The sequence below is a fragment of the Drosophila kikkawai genome, chromosome X (assembly GCF_030179895.1).
Source record: "Drosophila kikkawai strain 14028-0561.14 chromosome X, DkikHiC1v2, whole genome shotgun sequence".
Lineage (NCBI taxonomy): Eukaryota > Metazoa > Arthropoda > Insecta > Diptera > Drosophilidae > Drosophila > Drosophila kikkawai.
The window spans coordinates 26859765-26882576 of NC_091733.1; the positions used below are offsets into that span (position 1 = coordinate 26859765).

The 22812-nt window shown below is 39.9% G+C and overlaps 3 protein-coding genes across 3 annotated transcripts; 1 reads left to right on the top strand and 2 right to left on the bottom strand.

Annotated features, from left to right (window-relative positions):
- Window positions 1-130: 130 nt before the first annotated feature.
- On the top strand, window positions 131-1405 carry Nup35 (Nucleoporin 35kDa). Its single transcript, XM_017178572.3, has 2 exons — window positions 131-390; window positions 453-1405. Exons 1-2 carry the CDS (start codon window positions 237-239, stop codon window positions 1292-1294), a joined length of 996 nt encoding a protein of 331 aa, XP_017034061.1. The 5' UTR covers window positions 131-236; the 3' UTR covers window positions 1295-1405.
- On the bottom strand, window positions 1317-2416 carry Hou (GID complex subunit 8 homolog protein Houki). Its single transcript, XM_017178573.3, has 2 exons — window positions 2079-2416; window positions 1317-2006 (listed from the first exon to the last, which is right to left on the bottom strand). The coding sequence occupies exons 1-2, from the start codon at window positions 2194-2196 to the stop codon at window positions 1447-1449; spliced, it is 678 nt and encodes a 225-aa protein (XP_017034062.1). The 5' UTR covers window positions 2197-2416; the 3' UTR covers window positions 1317-1446.
- A 1323-nt stretch (window positions 2417-3739) lies between these two features.
- On the bottom strand, window positions 3740-22582 carry LOC108082946 (uncharacterized). Its single transcript, XM_041774707.2, has 9 exons — window positions 22101-22582; window positions 15331-15504; window positions 14219-15179; window positions 14060-14156; window positions 12992-13907; window positions 12415-12933; window positions 9201-9452; window positions 7951-9135; window positions 3740-7828 (listed from the first exon to the last, which is right to left on the bottom strand). Exons 3-9 carry the CDS (start codon window positions 14858-14860, stop codon window positions 7768-7770), a joined length of 3672 nt encoding a protein of 1223 aa, XP_041630641.1. The 5' UTR covers window positions 14861-15179; window positions 15331-15504; window positions 22101-22582; the 3' UTR covers window positions 3740-7767.
- Window positions 22583-22812: the final 230 nt, after the last annotated feature.

Below are 22812 nucleotides of genomic sequence, written 5' to 3' on the forward strand. Positions count from 1 at the left end.
TTTATTTTAATTTTTGGCCGATTTATAAATTAAAAACTGCAAAATCTGTAATGGTTCGAGTCTTTGCTGGATTGCTTATTATCGATTACAGATTGCCACTGGTATTCTCTAGGCGTAAATTGTATGCCTGGCATCTGGCAACACTGTTCCGATCACAGCATCAATTGAAATCAACGTTTGTTTTTAGTCAAATTTTTCATTTTGTGCGCGTCCCTTTTAGTCAAATTGAATCAATTATGGAGCCAATGAATCTGGGCAGCCCCGTGAACAGCCCCAGCTCGAACCAGAGCCAATACTTACCGCCATTCCTAATGGGCGATCCGCAGGCCCTCACTCCCCACAAGAACACGCTCTCCCCAAAGCCCGGCGGGCGCTACAATGTGAGCTTCGGTAAGTCCACCACCGCTTCAGCCATAAACCGATAGCCACTATAATCTCCTGCTTTGGAACAGCCACATCTCCTGGTGGGAGCAGCCCCCACGAGTTTAACCGATCGGCGTTAAACAGCCGCACACTTTTCGGGGCAACAGGAGCCGGCGGCTCTGGCGCTGCCGTCAATGCTAACACCTCGCTCTCGGCAACTCCTAGTCACACTCATCAGGTGGGACCACCGACACAGGGCCTGTTCGATTCCCTGCGTGAGCCCGTCTCCACGCCGCAACGGAACCATTTGAGCATGCTGCAGATGCAGTCACCGAACCAAAGCTACCAGAGTAGCTATCACACCAATGACTCGTTTGCACCAGGGGCACCCAATGCCATCAATGCCTCCATGCGGGCTCTGTGCTCGCCACTGGGAGCCACTGCCTCACCTTTGGTTGCCTCGCCTTTGGTCGGCGGTTCAACTGATAACAATCGCCTGGCCGACTTTTGGGTTACCATCTTTGGCTTCTCGCCTGGGGCCATCACCATGGTGCTGCAGCACTTTACCCTCTGCGGCATCATTGTGGATGTGGTGCGTGCTCCGCAGAATGGCAACTGGATGCATGTACGCTACTCCTCGCGCATTGAAAGCGACAAAGCTTTGAATTATAACCACAAGGTGATTGCCGGCAATGTAATGGTGGGCGTAACACGATGCACTGATCGCTCGGTGATTGACAAGGAGAACAGCAATTCTATGCTTAACCAGGACATGTCCAATCCAACGCCTGGCTCACCAACCATTCGTCCGTTGGCCCAGCAATCGTATAAGCTGGCCCAGAACAACAGCGCCGTGTCGCCTGGCAATGATGTGCCGCAGAAGAGTTCCGGATTGGTGAACAAGGCCATGGATCTACTCTTTGGCTGGTGAGAAGGTGGAGACGGAGGAGGAGTGTGTGTTCCGGCTACTTATTTAATAATTCTCAGCGTACATCCTATCCAGCATTACATACATTACATTAAAAAGAGATAGCAATAGCAATAGCAAAAGAAGTCAAAGGGAGGGGGTTATTCCTTTCCTTTCTATTTGGGCTCCAGATGCGCCGTTTCTAGGTTCTTCATTTTGGGATAACTAATGGAGCGGCTATCCAGCTTGGACTGTGCCCACAGTATCAACTTGAGCAGGAACATCATCTTGGGCGTGGAGTCCTCACTGTGCTCGCAGCGCAGAATGGCCGAGTTCAGTTCGCTGGCAATCTTTTGGCGATACGACTGCTCCAGCAGATCGGCAAAGGGGCTCTCCTGTGGCTTCTCAAAGGCCAGCAGCGCCAAAGTGCGCTCCAGCTCGAACATGGCCTGCTCACCGGACTCGGATAGCTTGGTCTGGGCAAAGGCCAATGCCTCCTCAACCTTGCCGGCGCGTATTAGCTCGATGAGCTGCAGCTGCTGAAGGTGAAAGAACAGGTAGCGATTGCTGCCAAACAGCTCGGGATGCAGTTGGTTCACCAGCTGGATGGCCTCTTCAACGCGGCCCGCCTGCACGGCCTCACGGATGAGGATGCGCTCATCCAAACTGCTGAGCTCAACGCTTGGCTCCAGGTCGGCCTCATGTTGGAACTTTTCGGCGGCCTCCTTGAAACCCTCTGGAAGCGGGAATATGGCGGGGATTAATCGGAGATGTGGGATTAAGGAATGGATGCTCGCTCGCTGCTCACCTGTGACCAAGTAGTTCATGATGAGGCGATTCATGTCCGCCTGCTTGAAGGGGAACTGCTCGAGGCGCTGCAGCCACTCCTCCTTGCTAATGGCCTCCGACTTCTCGTTGTAGCTCATTTTCTTGTTCTTGCGTATCTTGCCAATCTTGAGGCCGTTTCTCGGGTTCCGTCTGCCTACCGAAAGCTGAGCTCCTGTTGCTGGTCCTCGTCTCGGGGGTTTGCTTTACTTTGGATGTTTAATGTTTACACCTGATGACGCTGGGAATCTTTTCTTTCAATTTTCTCACGCACACACGCACACACATACACAAGCACAGCCGCTAAACAAAAGAAAATCGCATTTGGTGCATGTCTGGCAACGCTGCGTTATCGATATCGATTAACTAGTGCTGCCAGTGCTGCGCTCTTTGCTGTTATCGGATTTAGCTATTTAAAGCTAGAACTCAAAACAGGCAAGAACTAAACGAACATTTTGGTTTATATATAAAAACTCAAGTAATATTAGTATTATTATTATTATTATTAATTATTGTGCCATATGTATTCAAGAACAAATTATAAATAAATTATAAATAATTATTAAATAATGATTAATAATGAATTATTCTTAATTATTAAATTTTTAAAATTATTCATAAATGATAATAATTTCATTCAAAAGCTTGCAAAACAGTTAAGGAGTCATTTCCCACCCCATAAACCATATATATTATTGATCAGCATCAACAGCCGAGTCTATCTAGCCATGTCCGGAGGAAATTTTTTTTTTTTTAATTTTTCGAAAATTTTGTAAGGGGTTACATCATTAAAATTTGCAAAAATTGATCAAATTTTAACATATCAAATTAAGTATGCAGATTTATTAACCTTGGAAAAACTAACTCAAAACACTTTTCCGAATTGAATTTAAGGCATTTTTGGCTTTGTTATGAAATTTTTAAATTTTGATTTTTTCCCAAAAATTATTACAATTTGAAAGGTGCGGCGTCTGCTACCGGTGCTTTTGCAACTTCCCCAAAGCCAGAACATCCAGGTGCTGGCCGATGTGACAAACTCCGATGGCAGGAATATGATCCAGGCCGTGATCAATGCCAATGTGGTGCCGGGCCTTATGAAACTCCTGCAAATGGATGAACCGAGCATCATTGATCGTCACCGGAACGGATCAGCAAACCGATGCGGTCGTTGACTCTGGAGGACTGCCTTCGCTGGGACCCCTGCTGCAGCACTACAAGAGCTACATAGTCAAGGAAGCTGCCTGGAGGGTCAGCAACATAAGCACAGGCAATCGTGGGCACATCCAGGCCGTGATAGAGGCGGGCCTGTCCTGGAGACGGGCGACTTCAAGGCTCAGAGGCAGGCCGCCTGGGCGGTGACCAACACCCTGACCTTGGGCTCAATCAGCCAGATATTGTTTTTATTATGGAAAGGTACAAAATCCTTAAGCCATTTATGGATCTGCTGGAAGCATGGGATTCGTGCTGACGGGTGTGTGCCAGCTGTTCCTCCTCGCTGAAAGGATTGGCGGCACCGCCAGCCTGTGCCTGATGGTTAAGGAGCTGAACGGGCTAAACAAGCTGGAAACTCTGCAGCAACACATGCAGAAATCATAAAAAATTATCCAAAATAATCAAAACCTTTAGAGAATAAAGAGAAACCCCTTGTACATGTTCGTCACTTGAATATTTATTGTACTTCATTTAAATCATTTTGTATTTGAATTTTATACATACTTTTATGGTTTTGTTTCTGTTTTTTGTTTGGTTTTTTTGTTGTTTTGTTTTAATTTTATCAGCATAATTCAATAATATATTTCTTGTATAGTATAATAATAATTTTATAACACGTTTTTCTGCACTGTGCAAATAATTTGTCCATCCAACTTTTGTATGCAATTTGCGAACTCTCTCTTAGTTATTCTGCGTGATGGAGTGGTTGATATTCAATTTTTTCTTTGAATTTTTGTTTTTTTTTTTTTAGTACAGTCTACATTTAAATTGTTTTACATTTGATTTTTGTTTACTGACTAACATTCTTCTTGTTTGTATATTCATGTTTTATTTTTTTCGTTTTCTTCAAAATAATCCATGTTTTTAACACTTTTTTATAGTATAAGCTGTATACACTTATATTTTTAATGGCATAATAAATAGACAAACAATGATTTTTATTCTGCAGTAATTTGTTTAAATACTAAATTTGCTATAACAATCAGTAAATATACATAATTATATATATTCTTGTATATATATATATATATATATATATATATATACCACACCCCCGACATCATTAGTTAATGACTTGGATACATGCATACATAATAACAAACGCCTCACTTTTCACAACTGTTTTTTTTTTTGTTTCTCTTTTTTGTTTTTTATGGTTTTTTTTTCATAGTTTTTTTTTTTTTATTTATTCATGACCCAGAATTTACATGGCGTTTACTAAAAGCTCTGGAATCTTAGGTATAAGCATATTGTTTTTGCGCATTCCTGTTCTCTAATCAGTGATATGAGCACTAATTATTCAGAAATTAAAGTAAATATTTGTAGGGCAATGCTACTCACCGTTCGTTCGTTCGCTCGTTCGTTAGTGTTCGTTCGTGTTTGTTCGTGTTTGTTCGTGTGTTGTAGTGTACATTTACTTGTATTTTTTCTATATTTTAGCTTGTATTTCTTCTCTTTTCTTGTTGTTTTATCAAAATGGCTTGGTGACGGCAGCAGCAACTTCTTTATCCTTGAAGATATTTTCTTTTCTCTACTTGAACTTTCGCCCGGCACTCAAAGAACAATATAGTTAGTACAATATTGTTAATAACTGAGGGGAAATTACAGCTCTGAATAGTTGATCAAGCCATAAATTCATAACCAAAGTTCATTAAATTAAGAAAAGGTTAGTTAATTTTCTAAATGTATGTTAAAATAATTTAATAAATATTTCAAAAATAATTTGATAATTTTAAGCTGGTTCTTTGAGTGCCAGGGAAACACTGAACTCGAAAGTCGTGCCACCTGGCTTTTTGTATCTGTCAGATACCAAAGATCTTTGGCCTAGTTTAAGCCATTAAGATCTCTTGATCCTTTGACTCCTTTGACTACTCGAAAAACATTCGGAACTTGTTCTTTGTGATTTTTTGTTATTTTTTAAAGTAATTCATATCTTGCCTGTATTTTATTTTTGTTTGTAAACGCTTAGTAAACTATTTTTGTTTGGCATATTTGACTTACAACAATTTTTCTTTTGGTAATACAAAAAAGTAAATGTACATAAAAAACAACAATACAATTTTGCTTCTGCACATTTTACTACAACTTTATTTTTTGGTGTTGTTCTAAAAGCTGCTATTATTATTATTATTATTATACTTATTTACTTGCTTTAATTTTTATTTATTTTATTTTTACTCTCGTTTTTATTTTTTTTGACAACAATTTTGGAACTATTGCTGCTGATGCTTGACGCTGCTGCTGCTGCTGATTTTTAACTCTTTTAATTGCTCGGCTCGCATTAAGCAAAGTTTAACGGTGGTTTCATGTACACATTTTGTACGCACTTCCTGTCTATCCCTATACCCTTCTTCCTCTCCCTTCGTAATATCTTAGCTAACCAAAAACATTTACTCTTTTACTTTGATTTTCTTAGGTTTTTGTTCGAACTTTTGGTACATTTTTTGTATAGTTTTTATAGTTTGTTTTGTTATAGTTTTTTAGCTTTTGAGTTTGTTTAGCTTTTTAGTTGTGTTTTTTTTTTTTTTAGTTAATTGAAGTAGTTGAAAAATGTATTACAGCATATAGAAAGCACAAAGATAATGCAGATATCGATATCCCATATATAAAGATTGTTTACCAGCAAAACGGGCTTCGACAGTAAATAGCTAATGCACAATGAAAATAGAAATATTCTTAGTTTCTTAGAACTAATAGTTTTGTTTTTTGTTTTTTAAGATAAGTTATATTCCTTCGATTCGATTCGTAGAAAGGTTTTATTAGTCGCAAACAACCAGGATTTCATTTTGAATTTGATTTGCTTGATCGTTTTGTAACGGTGTGTTGTGGCCTCAAGGATGATCTCAAGGATGTGCGTCACCGACAGATCGATAGATCCAATAGATGTGGGCTTTGTTTGTTTTTTTTCTTTAATGTTTAATTACAGCATAGCTCGATTTCTGCGATTGTTTGTGTCTAGTCACATAGAGTTGGAGAGTTGAAGAGTTGAAGAGTTGAGGGAAATGTGCTAGTACTATTTAAAACTCACAAGTAATTAAGCAAACGTAACGTAATACAAAAACTATAACAAGAACATAATTAGAGTTTACCTCAGTTCCTAAATAGTTGGGAGTTCTTCAAAGATTTTAATTTTAAATTTAAAAATTCAACTTAAAATTAGACCCCTTAACTACAGTAGTTTCATTTGCCCTGCACATATGTTTTGGGGCTCGTGAGTTGCTTCATGTACGCGGAAAATGAAACTGCTTTTCTTGGGTTAAGTAATAATATTAGAAATAAATTTAAACAAATAACTGAAACTAGAGGTGTTTAAGAAAAGAACAAAGAGCTTTCTGGTTAAATGAAATTAAACTTTATAATTTCGTTAAAACTTTAGTGTGAAATTCAGTTCAATTTGTGCGGAATAACATTTCGTACTTCTACTTTATGTTAATAGCTAGTTCAATCAACAAAGGAATCTCGGCTTTGAGTGTTGTTTAATGGTAACAAAAGTATATATTTCTAGCTTCAGCCAATCGCAGGTATTTCTAGCTAAAGGCACGGTTAAAATAAATATAACAAAAATCAAATAATCAAATGACAATCTCATAGAGGTCGGACACACAAAACACACAGGATAACCCTGGCTTGAAAGACCAAGGATATATTTTCCTAGGCTCTGTGTGTCGGATCTACGCTGTTGGGGGGGATCTAAGCTACGAATATTTATATATATATATATATATATATATATAACTTGAACATAGGACAGGACTATGTGGGTTCTCATTTTGCTTAAAACTTCATATACATTGTATACATTAAATATTTTCTGTCTCCGAATCTAAGCTCCATTTTTTACAACTGATCAGAAAGCGGCCTCCTGCAACCACTCTCCTTTGATTTGTTTATAAGTTATGCTTGTAGATAAAGTATTTAATTTCTGTAGCCGTTTTATTTTAAACATTATTTGGAAATTTTTCAGCAATTAACCACTTTTGCCGGGGGCTTTGCTTTTCTTCTGTGGCTTCGTTTAGAGATGCGAAAAAATCGATTTTAAAATCGATACTATCAATTCTTTGATTATCGTTAAGGTTTTAAAAGTCTGAACGGATTTTCAGTATAATTTCGTATATATTTGAAGCCGAAAATCATTAATAACTTGATTTTTGAGGGTAAAAATCGATCATCGAATATTAAATAATCGATTATTTAATGAAAAATTAATTTTAAAAAAATTACAAAAAGTCTATTTCGATTTAATTTGATTAATAATCGATTTTTTCGCAACTCTAGTTTGTGTGATTTCAAGAACATGAGAAGCTTTAACATGTACATTCAATTATTGAATTACTTACACTTACGTTGTAATATATGCTCGTACTATAATAGATATAGACTTAGCTACCCAGGCCCTACTTCTTGTATGACTTCCTTTTCAGCAACTTGTTGACCACCGTCTTGAACAGATTTGGTTTTATTCATAAGTATCCCAGTGTGGCGTATGTCTTCACAAAGGTGCCGTCGTTGGTGCTCACGTTCCTGTGGAAATCGAAGGATATATATATATATATATATATATATATAGCAAGTTAGCCAAGTATATAAACATTTCTTTTTAAATCTAAAAATTTAAATATAAACTCAATACTTTGATTACTCACTCATCTTCCCAGGGACACACTGCATTGTGATCGGCGGCACTGATGCTGCTTCCACCGGCCTTCTCCTTCTCCTTCTCCTTGTCATCCTGCGAGCCGCCAAGCTTCTTGCCCTCTGAGTTTCGTTTCTTGCGACGCTTGCGCGCCTCTTCGTTGCTGGATGTGGGCGTGGCCGTAGCGGACGCTATTGGCTCTCTTCCCGAATCGCAGGGCTCATCATCCACCGTGTCCACATCCAACTCGGCCAGTGGAGCCATCGAGGGAGCCGGTGTGGGTGCTGGCGGTATGTAGCCAAGCTGCAGATCAGCATCTATGCTGTCGTAGTCATCCACCACATCCTTGGTGTCGCTGCCAAACTGCAATCCCTCCTGGTACTCATCGGTGGTGGGTGATAGCTCCTCTAAAACCGGCTCCTCGGCCACAACATTCTCTGCTGTTTCCTCCTCAGCCAACAGTGGTTCCTTCTCGGTGGTAGTCTCTGTCTTGGGGTCCTGGCCTGGGTCAGCGGGCTCACAGGATACCGGAGTAATTGCCTCTAGCTCCAGGACTTTGATGGTGGGCGGACTGGCTGCTATTGCTATTGTTTCCTCTCCCGACTCGATCAACTCGATTTGCACCTCCTTGACCAGAGTCCCAGTCCCAGTTGGAGGCCCGGGGGAACCAGGATCTGCAGCTGGCAGGCAATTCCCCACAGAGGAGCTGCTGCCGCTGCTATTTCCCTCTCCCGGCGGTGGTGGTGGTGGTGGCGTTATCTTGGTTATGGGCGGCGGGGTATGCGTGGGGGTGGGTATAACTACAAGCGGCAGCTCCGAGGCTGAAGATTCGCTAAGCGACAACTTGTTGAGCTCCTCCTCCAGCTCTATGGCATCCACATCCGAGCCGGATGGCGGATCCTTGGCAATGATGTTGACCTGCTGCTGTTGCAGTGGCGTGGAATTGCTCACGCTCTGGCTCTGGCTGCTGCTGGCCACAATCGGCGAGGAGGATGTTGTCGTTGTCGTTGGAGTGCGTCCCAATTGGAAATCAGGTGTGCGACTGGGTGTAAATGATACCGAAGCCCGTCGCTGCTCGGTGAAGCTGGGAACCAAACGCTTTATGCTTGCCTCGCCGCTGTCCACAGTGTTCTGGTGGCGTATGCCCAGATTCCGCTGCAGCCGATCGTTCACATCGCTGTTGTCCGAGGAAGTGCTGTCAGGATAGGAATTACCTGATAGATTACCTGAGCTTCACAGGTGAGAACCATTTTCCTTTACCTGTTCAAACGCAGCGGCTGGACGGCGGCGGCGGAACGCGAGATCTTCGAGGGAATCATCGTTGTCACCGCCACTGTGGTGGTTGCTGGCGGTTCTGGCACACTGTCCAGCTCCCAGGGACACACAGATAGCTTCACCTGGGCTGTGGGCTCGGCTGGTTCATCCCAGGGGCAGACAGCGCTGCTGCTGGCCAAAACCAAGGCGGTGGACTCTGATGTCTCCAGAACGGTGGACTTTGTCTTTGGCGTTTCTCTAGGGGAGGGGGGGAAAAGTGAGGTAAACATTTGAAGAGAGTCTCCAAAATAACGAAGCATAGTTCACACTTAGACAGTGGTTAAGAAGGAATGCTGGTGTTTAACATATAGACTTACGTATAAGCTTATGTACACTGGTAACGGAAGAGGGGGGAAAAGGCGTCAACAGTCAACAGTCTCATTTCTTTTTTTTTTTTTGTTGTATTTAATTTAATAATTTTTTTGTTTTTGTTTGTTGAAAAATGTACAGAACACACAATAACAACAGCAACAACATTCGAGCATATAGAAAAGAGATCGAAACCATATTTTCGGAGACAGTTTGAAGAAGCAAGCGAGGCAAAAAACACAGGGTCACAGCGGTGACTTTTGGGATTAATATAGAGAGCCCCCAGCAGCCGAGGGGCTGGGGGGACATGACAGTGAAACAGCTATCAGCTATTGGGAGGAATGCTATAGTCGACAGGGACCGACTCTGGAGCCACGTACGCGGCACTTGATTCGTGAGAAAGGCTACAAAACTAGAACGAAAATTGTGAATTTCTAGAAATTGGGGATCGGAGTTAAATTTAATGCATTTTTGACTGAGTTTTAGATTAAAAAATAAATTTAAAAAAATATATATATATAAAATGTATAAATATTTTAAATAAATAAAAAAAAATTATATAAAATGTATAAATATTTTAAATAAATTTAAAAATAAATGATATAAATTTTATAAATATTTTAAATAAATTTAAAAAAAATTATATTAAATTGTTAAATATTTTAAATAATTTTAGATTTTAATTAAAATATAAATAAAAAAAAAAATATTATAAAATTTATAAATATTTTAAATAAATTTAGATTTTAGATTAAAATATAAATTAAAAAATAATTAAATAAAAATGATATAAAATTTGTAAATATTTTAAATAAATTAAAAAGAAAACATCAAACTCTTCTTCATAATTTTGTCATTTTAAATTATTAAAAAAATTTTAAAAAAATTAAATTAAAAAACGAAACAAAAAATGTAGTATGCCGATTTGGTTTTCATATTAAAAATAAAACAACCCCGCTTACTGAATTAAATTTAATGCATTTTTTGCTTAAACTAAGAATTATTTCCAAATATTATTTTTAAAAAATTCAGAATTTTTTTAAATTAAATTTTTAAAAATTCAGAATTTTTTAAAATTAAATTTAAAAAAAAATTAAAATTAAAAAATGTTTCCAAATATTATTTAAAAAAAATTCAGAATTTTTAAAAATTAAATTTAAAAAAAAAAATAAATATAAATCCCAAATTTAGTTTGCGGATTTATAAACCGTATAAAAACTAAAACAAAAACGCTTTCCAAATTAAACTCAATGAATTATTGACGGACGACAGATACCCAGTTATAGCTCAACAGATTCAACAATGATCCAAGTACATAATTGATCCCTTCAAATTATATATCATATAATTCTCCACGAATTAAATACACTCATGAGGTGGCTCTACAAGAACTGGGGGAATAACAAAGGCAGTCATTTGGCGGTGAAGTTTTACAACAAGTAAAAATGTACACAAGAATAGCATGTCGCCTATTCCGTCACAAATTTATAAATAAGGTAACACCAGGGTAACTAAAAACAGTATATAGAAATAGTAATGATAAAGATAACTTTCTGGGACATGATTACTAAGACGGACTATCGGATCTTAATAGTTAAGTATTTTAAATATAAAATTCATTTGAATTTTTAATTTAATTTTAATTAGTAATAGTAAAATTTGTGTTTTAGCTTGTGATGTAATTTATATTGATTTTAATTATTTATTATTATTATTATTTATTATTACTATTATAAATAGAAATATATATTTTAATTATTTAAATTATCGATTTTTATCGATTTATTTTTAGAATTTATTTCTTAAAAAAGATCGAACCTATATAATTTTAGTTTTTTTAATCAATTTATTTTAGTTATATTTTTTTTAGACAAAACCTATACACTAAAATGAATTTATTTCCCGTCCTAGGTGTTATCCTTTAAGGATCCTTAAACAAATGACTGAAACAGGCGACACAGAGAGAAAGTATATAATTAAGAAACGCAAGTGTTTTGGACAGAGTTAAGGTTGGTTGGGTCTATGCACAGATCGAACGATATAAAGAACGAGGAGGGGAAAACTAGTTGTACGGTTTTGGAAATAGTTGGAAATATATATTTTTGTTTTGTTTTTCTGATACAAGATGAAACCGAAATGAATAAAGATGTCTTACGGAACTGCCTGCAAACTACTTTCGCGATTCCCGTAGGCCGCATATATCCCAATATCCATGATCGCCATGTGGCGCTGTGGCATATCGCCCCGATAAATCGAATCGCTACTGCAGTGCATGTGTGTGACGTTGTATATATATATAATATATATATATATATATATATGGCATATGGTATATATAATCAATTGTTTTAGTATATCAATTGTTCAAATTTTTTGGTTTTCATACAATTTAAATTCAAGTTGAGAGGTTGAGGTGGAGGTGGAGGTGGAGGTTGAGGTGGAGGTTCAGGTTGAGGTTGAGCTTGAGGGTATTCAGGTTGTTATCGGTATCGGTTTTGGTATCGATTATCAAGGTCGTGAGCATGGTGTATAAAATATATAAAATCATATTTATGCACAGGAAAAGCTTGAGATTGCATTTCCCAAATGAAAATGATGTAAGCTTTTGGCTTTTCTCAGTTTCAATTTAGGAAAAAATTTAATTAAATCAAAAATTAAATTAAAAATACTAAGAAAAATATATAAATAAAATGAAAAATATATAAATAAAAATTAAAATATATTAGCTTGCTCTTAAAAATCATTTATTGAAAACGCGCCTTTGCTCTTCCGCTCTTCTTGTCTTGTTTTTTCTTCTTTTTTTTCTTCTTTTTTTTCTTCTTTTTTCTTCATTTCTTTTACTTTCACTTACCTAAACGGAATCTCGCTGAGATTACTCTGGGAATGAGAGTGCGGTACCTTGGAGCCGGCCTCCTTGTTAACCCCAATCACGGCCAGCTCATGGGCCGAGCCCGTCAGACTACGATCGCTGCCCCGGCGTCGCGCCAAATTACCAGGCGGCGGTGCTTGCATCATGGAGCAGCTGCCAGAGGCACCACCACCACCACTGCCGGCAGAACCCTTGGCCGCTTCACCCAAATTCGGTTGACTGGACAAGGCAGCCGTCATTTTCTTTTTGGCACCACTCACACCGCCAAAATTAAAGAAACGCTTCTTGTACGACGGCTGTATGCCAGTGTCCAGCAGGCGCTTATAGTGCTCCGATCGTATGAATCTCGGATAGCAGTCCTTCTTCAGCAGCAGCATGTATATATGCTCGGAGGCCGAGTCAAAGGTGAAGCGCGAGGGGTTCTTCAAGCCACGCAAAACGCTCTCCATAGTTTTGCCGTCGATGTTTATCTCACAGGGTGCTCCAGGCTTTAGAAATTCTCTGTAAAGGGAAAAGGGTAAGGTTTTCCTGCAAGTTTTCCTGGAGCATTTTTACGTACTCATAGATTTCATTGACTTTTCGCGCCACCTGGGAGTGAGCAGACCTCCGTAGACGATTCACGGCTATCCAAAAGCGTATATTCTCATGCGAATACTCCTTCTCCAGGAAACCCGTAAACTCCTGCAGACCCGTCGGATCCGACACCAGCTCCTCTATCGAAATGGCCCAACGCTTGACCCTTTTCTCAGTGGGTATCTCCACAAAGGTATTGTTCAGCTGCCAAAAGGCCACATCCTCGGTGACCCAGGGATTAGAGGGCAGAGCCGGTTGCAGAAAGAAGTCATATTCGGTGAAGGTTTCCGAGTAGCAAACAAGCGACTCGCAAGCCTGCGACATCTTCATACGCGTCCGATTAAGCGATTTGCCCAGATAGTCAACATCGCGCTGCATATCCTCGACAGTCTTTTTTTTGTTCGGCTTGAGGCCCTGACGATCGCGCGACGGCACCGGACAGGGTTCCAGCGGTGTAAACTGGCCAGGCGGTGGACGGTGGACACGCCAATAGGCTCGCTCTTGCGAGTCCCCCACAATCTTGTCACCCTTCTTGCGCTCCTTGGCCAAACGCACCTGCTCCTCGGCCTGCATCGAAATGAAATCCCACTTGCCTTTAAGGTTTTTGTGCAGCGAGGCCAAAGCCTCTGCCTCATAGTCCTCCAGTGCGTGCCGTTGTTTGTTCCTTAGCGATCGCTTGGCCAAATAGATGGCATACTCCACATTATCCGGAGCTTTGTGCTGCCAGGGCCAGTAGTAGGGTGTCTGGAAACGATACAGCGACGAGTCATCCTTTACGGTCAGCGTCTTTGAGTCGTTCACCGGAAAGAAGTAGCCGTGCAGGCACAGCTGGTTGGCTATATTGAGGGCCTCCGATTCCTCGATCTGCAGGCGATCCATTAGCCATTCGATTAGATCGTATCCTGCGCGGAAATGGGAGTTGTAATCATTAATTTGATGCTAAAATGGGCGAGATATGTGGCTTGGGAAAGGATACAACTCCTCAAAAGGATAGAACCTACTACTTCTAAAAAAAAAAAGGATAATATTCTGTCAAAATGTCAGTTAAACTTACCCATAAACGCATACGGTATGGAGGTCAGGAACATTTTCTGCTGCCGCACGGGTACGCCATGCTCCTGATCCTGCATCTCACGCACCAGCATTTCCATCTAAATGGAAAATAGTCAAGTAAAAAGAAGGTATCTCTTTACGGATGATGCCACCCACTCACCTTATCAAAGGCCATGGGACGCGACAGCTTCTCTATGGTCTGCTGTTGATTGCCACCACCACCCCCACCAATGAGGCCGCCACTGCCCGCTCCAGTTCCGCTTATAGAGCCGTGATGCTGATGTAGTGACGTGGTGGTGCTCGGTGCAGTGGCAGTCCCTCCTCCTACTCCTGCCTGGGACTGCTGTTGGGTATGCTGAAGATGCGTATGCTGGGTATGCTGGTGATGCTGCAAATGATGGTGGCCAACGGAACTACCGCTAAAGGCTGTGGCCGCCTGCGTTGTGGCGGATATGGCCGTGGCGGTGGATGCCAAAGCGGGACTGTTGCCACTATTGGCATTCCCACTGCTGCTGCTGGTGGCGGCGGCCGTCGTTCCTGCTGCAGATGCATTGTTGTTGCCGGCGGCCGATGGTGACAACTGTTGCATTGCCTGGAGCACGGTATGTGGCTGAAGATTGAGACTGGTTGGCTTGGCATACTGCGACGAAGACAACGGCGGCGGCGGTGGCTGCTGCGGCGTCGGATTGGGAGCAGCTGCCGCAACCGGAGCGGAAACAACCACGGGGACAAGAGCCGATGAGGGATTCCTTAGCACTAGCTGCCTATCCCTATCCGGCGGCACTCCACCGGGCGGTTCCATGGCTGCGGCTTCGCTGCCTCTCTCTGGGCCCTATCGGCCTGCTCCTCCTCCTCTTTCTGGCTATATTCCGTGTATAGTTAGGAGTGGGGTATGGGGGTGTGGGGGGGAATGGGGGTTCTAGAAGAGCTTCAGAGTCGCTGCGTTTTGAATGTGTGATATCATTTACGTGGTTTTGCTGCCTGTATGTCAATATATCTTTGTTTCATGATTTTTTAACGTGCTTTTCCAGCCGCTAAAAGGATAATTTATTCACTAATTTCGTATCGTTTTGCTAGCAGTTATCCGAATTCCATCATGTCCTTGTGTATGGAAATATTTGCTGTGAAGGATATCAACCATAATCGATGAAAATCGATTAAGAAAAGGTGTAATTTTTGGGAAAATGTAAGTTTAAGGATACATTTTTAAAGGTAAAACTGGGAACTATGTATATGTATCTGGAATAATGGTTTCTCATATTGCAAACTTACAATGTTTCATGATTGGCTCGCTTTTGGTTCTATCTCCTAAGGAAGGACCTCTCTCAGGAGAATTTAGAACTCGGTTTTAAGTTGAGAGGGACTCCTTGGCTTTTCTTGGCCATATATAACCTGATTCCATGACCTCCAACTGGCTTCCTGAAGGTAATAGGTGCGGGTTACAATCTGCAAAGGAAATGAAAAAAAAAACATTATGTTAGTTACTAAATAATTATTAGTAAGTATACTTATAAAAACTGTTACCTAAAATCGTTTTAAAAAGCTGCTTTTTTAAATTTAAGGGCAATATTTCTTAATTTAACGAACAGTAAAGTCACTTTGAGGGTAAATAACAATGTACTAAAACATATCCAATAAATAATATCATTTATTAAATAGCATCTGCTAAGGCTCGGTCACCTTCACTTCACTCCGGGAAGGTTAAAACCAGTTGGGAATTACATGTGCACATGTGTGATATTTTTTTAAGGTAGAATTTTTAGCGCAAATTCGCCATAGTTTTTATGAAAAATGTACCACAAAAACAAATGCAATTCGCTAGCAAAGGAACTGAACAAGGTAAATCAGAAAAAACGGCCAAAAGATGAGAAAAATAGTAAAATAAAATCTAAAATGTTGTATTTTCGTGGCTTGCCTTAAACCTTAAATTCATGAAAACGTATTCTTATTATTATTATAATAATAATGTATTTTATTAAATCTATCTAACAATATAAAAAAACGCCTTCTTGTTTTTTAACAACATCTGTTTGTGTTTCACATTTAAGAGGCTTTAGTTTCCTGAGTAAATAAAACATCTTTGTTAATCTGGCCAAGGTTTTTTCGCAATTCTATCAAATTTATATCCTTTCTATGCTATATGAAGCCTTTACATGCAAGGGAATTCCCTCTCCGTCTTTGTCTCTTCCAAAACCGTTCCAGGGACTCCCCGAAAACAATTTTGTATAGAAAATAGTTGATGTCAAAGTTTGTATATGCATGTTTCTTATTTATTTGTTTGTGCGTGCCCGCCGCTAGCTTGTGTAACCATTTTGACATTAACACACTTTCGCCGCGCTCCTTTACCCCAAAAGGCTCCTCTCCCCCCTAACCACCCACGCTCCATTCCCGTTAAGACGCTTCGCTTGCGTGCGACTTCAATGTGCCAGGTTTTGCTGGCCCGCGTCCTTTAATGATAGCATTTTGGAACTGGGACTCCCACCTGCATTCGCAGAAACGGAGGAGGCAATGACACCAATATGGCTTAATAAGTTGCAGGGGAGAGAGCACGGTGCGCTCATTAAAATGAAAACTAGCCAAGCAGCGGTGCTACGTTTCGAGGTAAAAGCTATTTTTATAATCAACATGAAGAATGATTTATGGAACTATTTGCGCGTAATCTGATATAAACTTAAAAAAGCGTTCCCAATGCAGCCAGAGTTCCTGCGAAAGAGTGCAGCCACCCAACCGGATGGATAGATGGGTGGGTGTTTGTACTCCCACTCACCAGGGCTCAATCCTCATGTGCACAATACAGTCATATATCAACACCCACGTTAGCTGATAGGAACTAAGAGGAAAGGGTAAATGGAAGGTAGCCAGGCTATTTAACTACGACAACATATTCACGTGGCATTGATTCCAAATGGGGATGAGCATAAGGCAGGTTGGGGAATATACAGAATAAAGCAAGGCAAGGCAAGGGTTTTTTGAAGCGAAATTCAGATGATGGTTGAGAGTATTTTATGAAATAAACAAGTTTTTCAAAGAACATTTAAGTGGGATTAAATCAGTTGACAAGCCTCGGGAGTCAGCTTGAAAAGCTCATCTCACAAATATAAGTAATACAATGAGGTAATCCAACCGTCCAACTAAAAATATGCACTAACTAGTATTGGAATTCAATTTTTCCCCGAGTCCTAAGTACATATTACAAGGATACAAGTTGGATGCAGAAAGTCCACTTGAAATTTCCAAGTAAAAAGTACAATAATACAACAAGTTTTAAAGAAGTTTCATGGTTATAAACTGAAGCAAAGTTATTTATATAGCCTTGATTTACAATTATTTAAAAGCAATAAAATCAAGTAGTAAATAACCAGAAAGAGCTCTAGACACAGAATATTGCATTGATATAAAAAAAAATAACATTAAATACATAAATTCCCAAAATATTAAAAAAAATCTAGAAATAATTAAATTTTATAACAAATAATAATAAAAAAATCACATTAAATAAATAAGTACGATTCCTTCACATTAAATAATTAAATTCCCAGAATATTAAAAAAAAATCTAGGAATAATTAATTAATAATATAAAAAATAATTCAAATTCACATTAAATAAATAAATATCCAGAATATTAAAAAAAAATATAGGAATAATTAATAATTAATTTAAATAATAATAAAAAATCACATTAAATAAATAAATTCCCAGAATATTACAAAATAAATCTAGGAATAATTAATTAATAATACAAATAATAATAAAAAATCAAATTAAATAAATAAATATCCAGAATATTAAAAAAAAAACCTAGGAATAATTAATTAATAATATAAATAATAATAAAAAATCACATTAAATAAATAAATTCCCAGAATATTAAAAAAAAAATCTAGGAATAATATAATAAATAATAAAAAAAATATCAAATTAACAAAAAAAAATTCAACTCTTTCACATTAAAAATAAATTCGCAGAATATTATTATACAAACAAAATCTAGGAATAATTAATTAATTTAATAAATAATAATAAAAACTATCAAATTAAATACATAAATTCAACTCCTCTATGTAAAATGCCCAAGATCAAGTGAGAAATATAATCAATAAGGCTCTTCTCCCTCTGTTCCCCATCAATTCATTCATTTGTCAATCATGTAAAGCATTAGTTGGCATCGCTGGCAAAGACTTATTACTTCTAGCAAATTAAAAAGGGTTTAATTAAATTATGTAAGTCGGTGCCGCTCTATTTACTTAGCGAATGCCTTTACCTGGCAAACAACCCCGTCTCCTTAGAAAGGATATTTACAGGACAAATTTATTTAAAAATCAATGCGCAATGTTAAGAGAATGGAAAACGTAGGTAAATACAATTTTTTGGGTTGTCGTTTATATTTTAATTTGCCAAGTAGCAATGAATTTGTTGATGTTACAACTATATACAAATATATAATATATGTATATTTAACTCCCCCGTACCTCTGGCCTGGCATACCATCCCTATTCGCCCTTTTAAATGTGACTTTTTGTCGTGCATTTGTCGCAGGCGCTGCCCTTGTCGTTGTCGTCGTTACTGGGCCGGAAGTTGGTTTCAAACTGTTGGCAAATGAGTTTCCGTTTGCGAGGGAGGTTTCCTGCTCTCCTCGTTGTTGTTGGCCTGACTCTTTGCTGCCTCTAGCTTTTTTTTTTTTTTTGTTCACACACTTGCCCCCCAGTTAGCAGAAGTTTATTAATTTGCTTCGCATCGGTTATGTCCTCCTCACATTATTTCGCACACAATATATTTTTATTATATATAAAATATAATATAATAATATGATAGGTGTGTGTTGGCACTTTTTACTCAAGTTTTCCACTGCATATAATGGTCACCCCATCCATCCTGCCCTTATTAACCTCATTTACTATCCGCCTGCCCCGACTGTAAGGCATCCGGTGCTAGTACAAAAAAAAAATATGCTGCATACCTCGAGGCGAGTGCTTGACCAAAAAGAGGTCCTGTCTTTCTGGGATGCAATGCAAATCGACTCGGCTGAACAGCATTTAGCCTATGAAGATGAAGATGACTACGGCCATGGAGTAGCTGTAGTCACAGGGCTTATCTTTGCATTGATATTGATTACCATCCCGTGTGCAGTGCAGTGCTCACGGCACAGTTGATGCGATTACGCTGGGTTTTGCTCTCGAGAGTTGCCTTAAGCAGGGAGGCTTTCTTAAAGGATTACTTTAAGATGCCCCATTGTTTACGTTCGTTGAGGGTTTAATCTTCCCACACATTACTTTGGTCAAGGCCACCGAAACAACTGACGCAACCCACCTTATTCTTCTAGGTTGTGCTGCCTTGCCTTGCCTGCCTGCCTACCGTATAGACACGTCTGGGGGGCACATCCTCCGGAAAGGCGGAACATAGGATATAGCAATGACGTTGGAATCACCTACGAAAGTCATTTTGCTGAAAGCCCCCCCCCCCCAAGCATACTCTTTGAATCCGTCCGCTGCATCCCCCAACCAGCAAAAGTAAGGCCAATTTAGCTCTTTTTCCAACGGATTTAAAAAAACAGGGAAGGGATTATACTTTTTGTGTTTGTATTATCTATTTTTTGAGGTTGTTAAGACTCTCTAAATTCTATTTATATTGTACAAATAAGTTTTATATTTTAATTAGAAAACCAAGAAAAACACTAAAAGTTACTGGGTAAACTTGACTATTCACTATTCTAATGACCACGACTGTATACACAGAGGGATAGTTGCCATATCGCTCAGTTGGACCTCGATCACGATCTCTGGCTGAGTAATTGCGCCGCAAATGCGAAAATAACAGTGGGAGCACCAACACTTCCTCATCTTCTGAAAGCCCAAAGCCATATGTACATATGTACGTACGGATTTTTGGTATGTACCAATTTGAATTGACTGACTAGTCGGGGCCAATTGTGTGTGTGTGTGTGTACTTTTTCGTATTTTGGCACTATTTAAGCTTATTGTCGGCCGTCAAACATATTTGGCCTTATAGGAAATGGCAGCCGGACCAGTCCAGTCCAGTCCATTTGGCATTTTTCGTAGTTAATTTATCATTTTTAGAATCTCAAATCTTTGCCACAATAAACATTATTTGGCATTCCCTCCCAATATATTATTTGTTATTGTAGACGTGGTGGGGTCTTTGTTGATCCCTGAACAGCTCTGTCAAAACCATTGGGAATCCGTTTAAAATAAAATATAACCCACTCGATACAGTGAAACCGTTTGGTTTCATTTAAGAAATTAAAAAAGAAAAGTCTATAACATATAGAGAGCATTGTATGTGCCTAAATCGACTAGAAGAAAAGTATGTTAGCCAGCTGCTCCCTCCTCACACGTCTAGGAATCTGCAGAGAAACACTTCACGTGTCTACAAAATAAAGATAAACAATATTCCATTGTCGATCCGAGTGAAGAGACTGTGCGAAACGCTGAGGGGCAGGGGATGGTGTGCCGGAAATAACTCTCCTCCAAACAAATTGCTCCTAATTAGTGGTGCAACATAATGGAGGTGTCATCGAGTTACAGGGAAAATGGATTACATCTGTTAGATTCAGTTTTTAGAAAAAAGATAAAGATATGATCATGGGGGCCTTTAGGCACTTTATGACCCGATTTGACACGTTATGACGTAACGATTTCTTATATTGGCCCTCAGTAGATGGCTATGTTCTTTTCAGCCTTTTGTGATCGCGGATTCTTCTACGATCAGAGCTACGGGGAGCTGTCCGGAAGTATACTTATCGCAGATGGCTTGGAACTGACCCTACCTGGTTGATCGCCGACTGACGCAGATGTGGCGACGACGCACAGGTTTACATCTGCACAGGAATACAGGCCAATAAACTAAATGGTACAGTATCGGTCGCAACAGCAGGAACGGAAAAAAAAAAAAACACAGAAACTGTGCCTAGGCGGGCCGCCCGCGTATGTGAGAGTGTGTGTGTGTGTGTGGGTGAGAGCTGGCACGCACACAGAGCCAGCGAGGAGAGCCGGAGCAACAAAAAGCTTCGATAGGCGCAGCAGATAACGCACACTACGTCGAGGCTTCGCCGCATTGGCTGCGGGGGAGGGATGTAATTGATGATGACTTTGTGTGCGTGTGTATAAACGCAACACAACAACAACAACAACACGAACGGTATCAACAACCAGAACAACAACAACATCCGTTCGGTGCTAGCGAAAGGCAGAAAAGTTTGCGCAAAACAATTTTTTAGCACATGTATGTGCTCCTCCGTTCAGTTCGTAGTCAATGTGGGTGGGGATTATGTCCCAGCCAGGACCTGTCGTCGTCGTCGTCGTCGTTCAGTTACAAGTTTCGCTATCGCTATTATTTGTTGTGTTCCGCCTGCTCCTGCACGCACTGCTCACGCCTGCACTTTTACCGTTAATACCGCTGTACCGTTGCTGGAGGAGGGGGTGGGGGGTGGGGGAGCCGCTGTCTCTGTGTGCGTGTGGCTGCCGTGAAATTCGTACGAAATAATAAACAATATAAACAATTCACTTGCTTGGCCGCTGGCTGGAATAATGTACAGATTTTTCGTATTTTTATACAACTGTGTGTATACATCCACTGGGCAATTAAATATTTACGTCGACGAGCAGCTGGTTCGCAACTTCTCCCGGATCTCCGCTCTGTTCTGCTCTGCTCCTCTCTCTCTCCCTGTCCCCACCATATTGTATGTTTGTGTGCACACACTGGCACTTGGCTGGTTGGGTCACACACAAACACACAGACATACATGTACACATGCACGCAGCGTCTGGGTCAGGGGAAAATGAATTATTTTTGCTCGCGATTGGCCCAAAACACACATTTTGTGCGTTACCAATAACAGACACGCTTATCGCCGACATCCCAGCATTTTCATTTTCATTTCCATTCCCATTTTCGTTTTCGTTTTCATTTCCATTTTCATTCTCATTCTCAAGCTCATTCTCATTTTCGTTTTCACTTTCACTGTCAATGTTAACATAACCAACGGGACTCGCTTTCGCACACAAACAAAATACTTTTTGCTACCTTATTGCGCTGCCGTTCCTTTCGCCTCGTTTCTATGTGGCCTTGCTTCTCCTTCGGGGACTCTCGCGAATTTTGACAAAAAAAAAAAAAAAAAAAAAAGGAAACCGAAAAAAAAAGATGGAAACAAGCAAAAAAAGAAGGAGACGAATCTACGTATTCCTTTTCCTTGCACAGCACTTGCACATAAAACTAGGAAAAAATCGCACTTTGAACGCAATGCAGACGCGAATGCACTTTGCGGGCCAGCTCGCGGTTATTTATTTCATTTAATATCGATTTCTGCGACTTTGGAAGTGTACCCTTGGTACCCAGCTACCGATTCTAATGGCTTTTTGTTATTCTTTTCTCCTTTTATGCTTCCATGTTGCCTATGCTCCTTGAAAACACCGTCAGCGCGAGCAACCGACGCGCACGCACGACAAGGACGTCCCGCACACGGAAAAGTGGAAAATGGATTTTCCTGTCAGTGATGTCACTTTTGTCTGAGCGAAAAAAGCTCGATTATCCGCTGCCCGCTGTTTTCCGCAATCACACTGAATAATAAGCTGAATTTTAGGGAAAACAAGCGGGAATGACACCACTGTTTCCTGTGCCGAACGGAGACGAGTGCCGCCGAAGGGCTGGAGAGAGAGCGCGAGAGAGCGTAGCCGAGAGCGAAAGTTTTTGGTATCGCCAAAACTGGCTGGAAGTGGCAGAGAGCCAGGAACTGGTT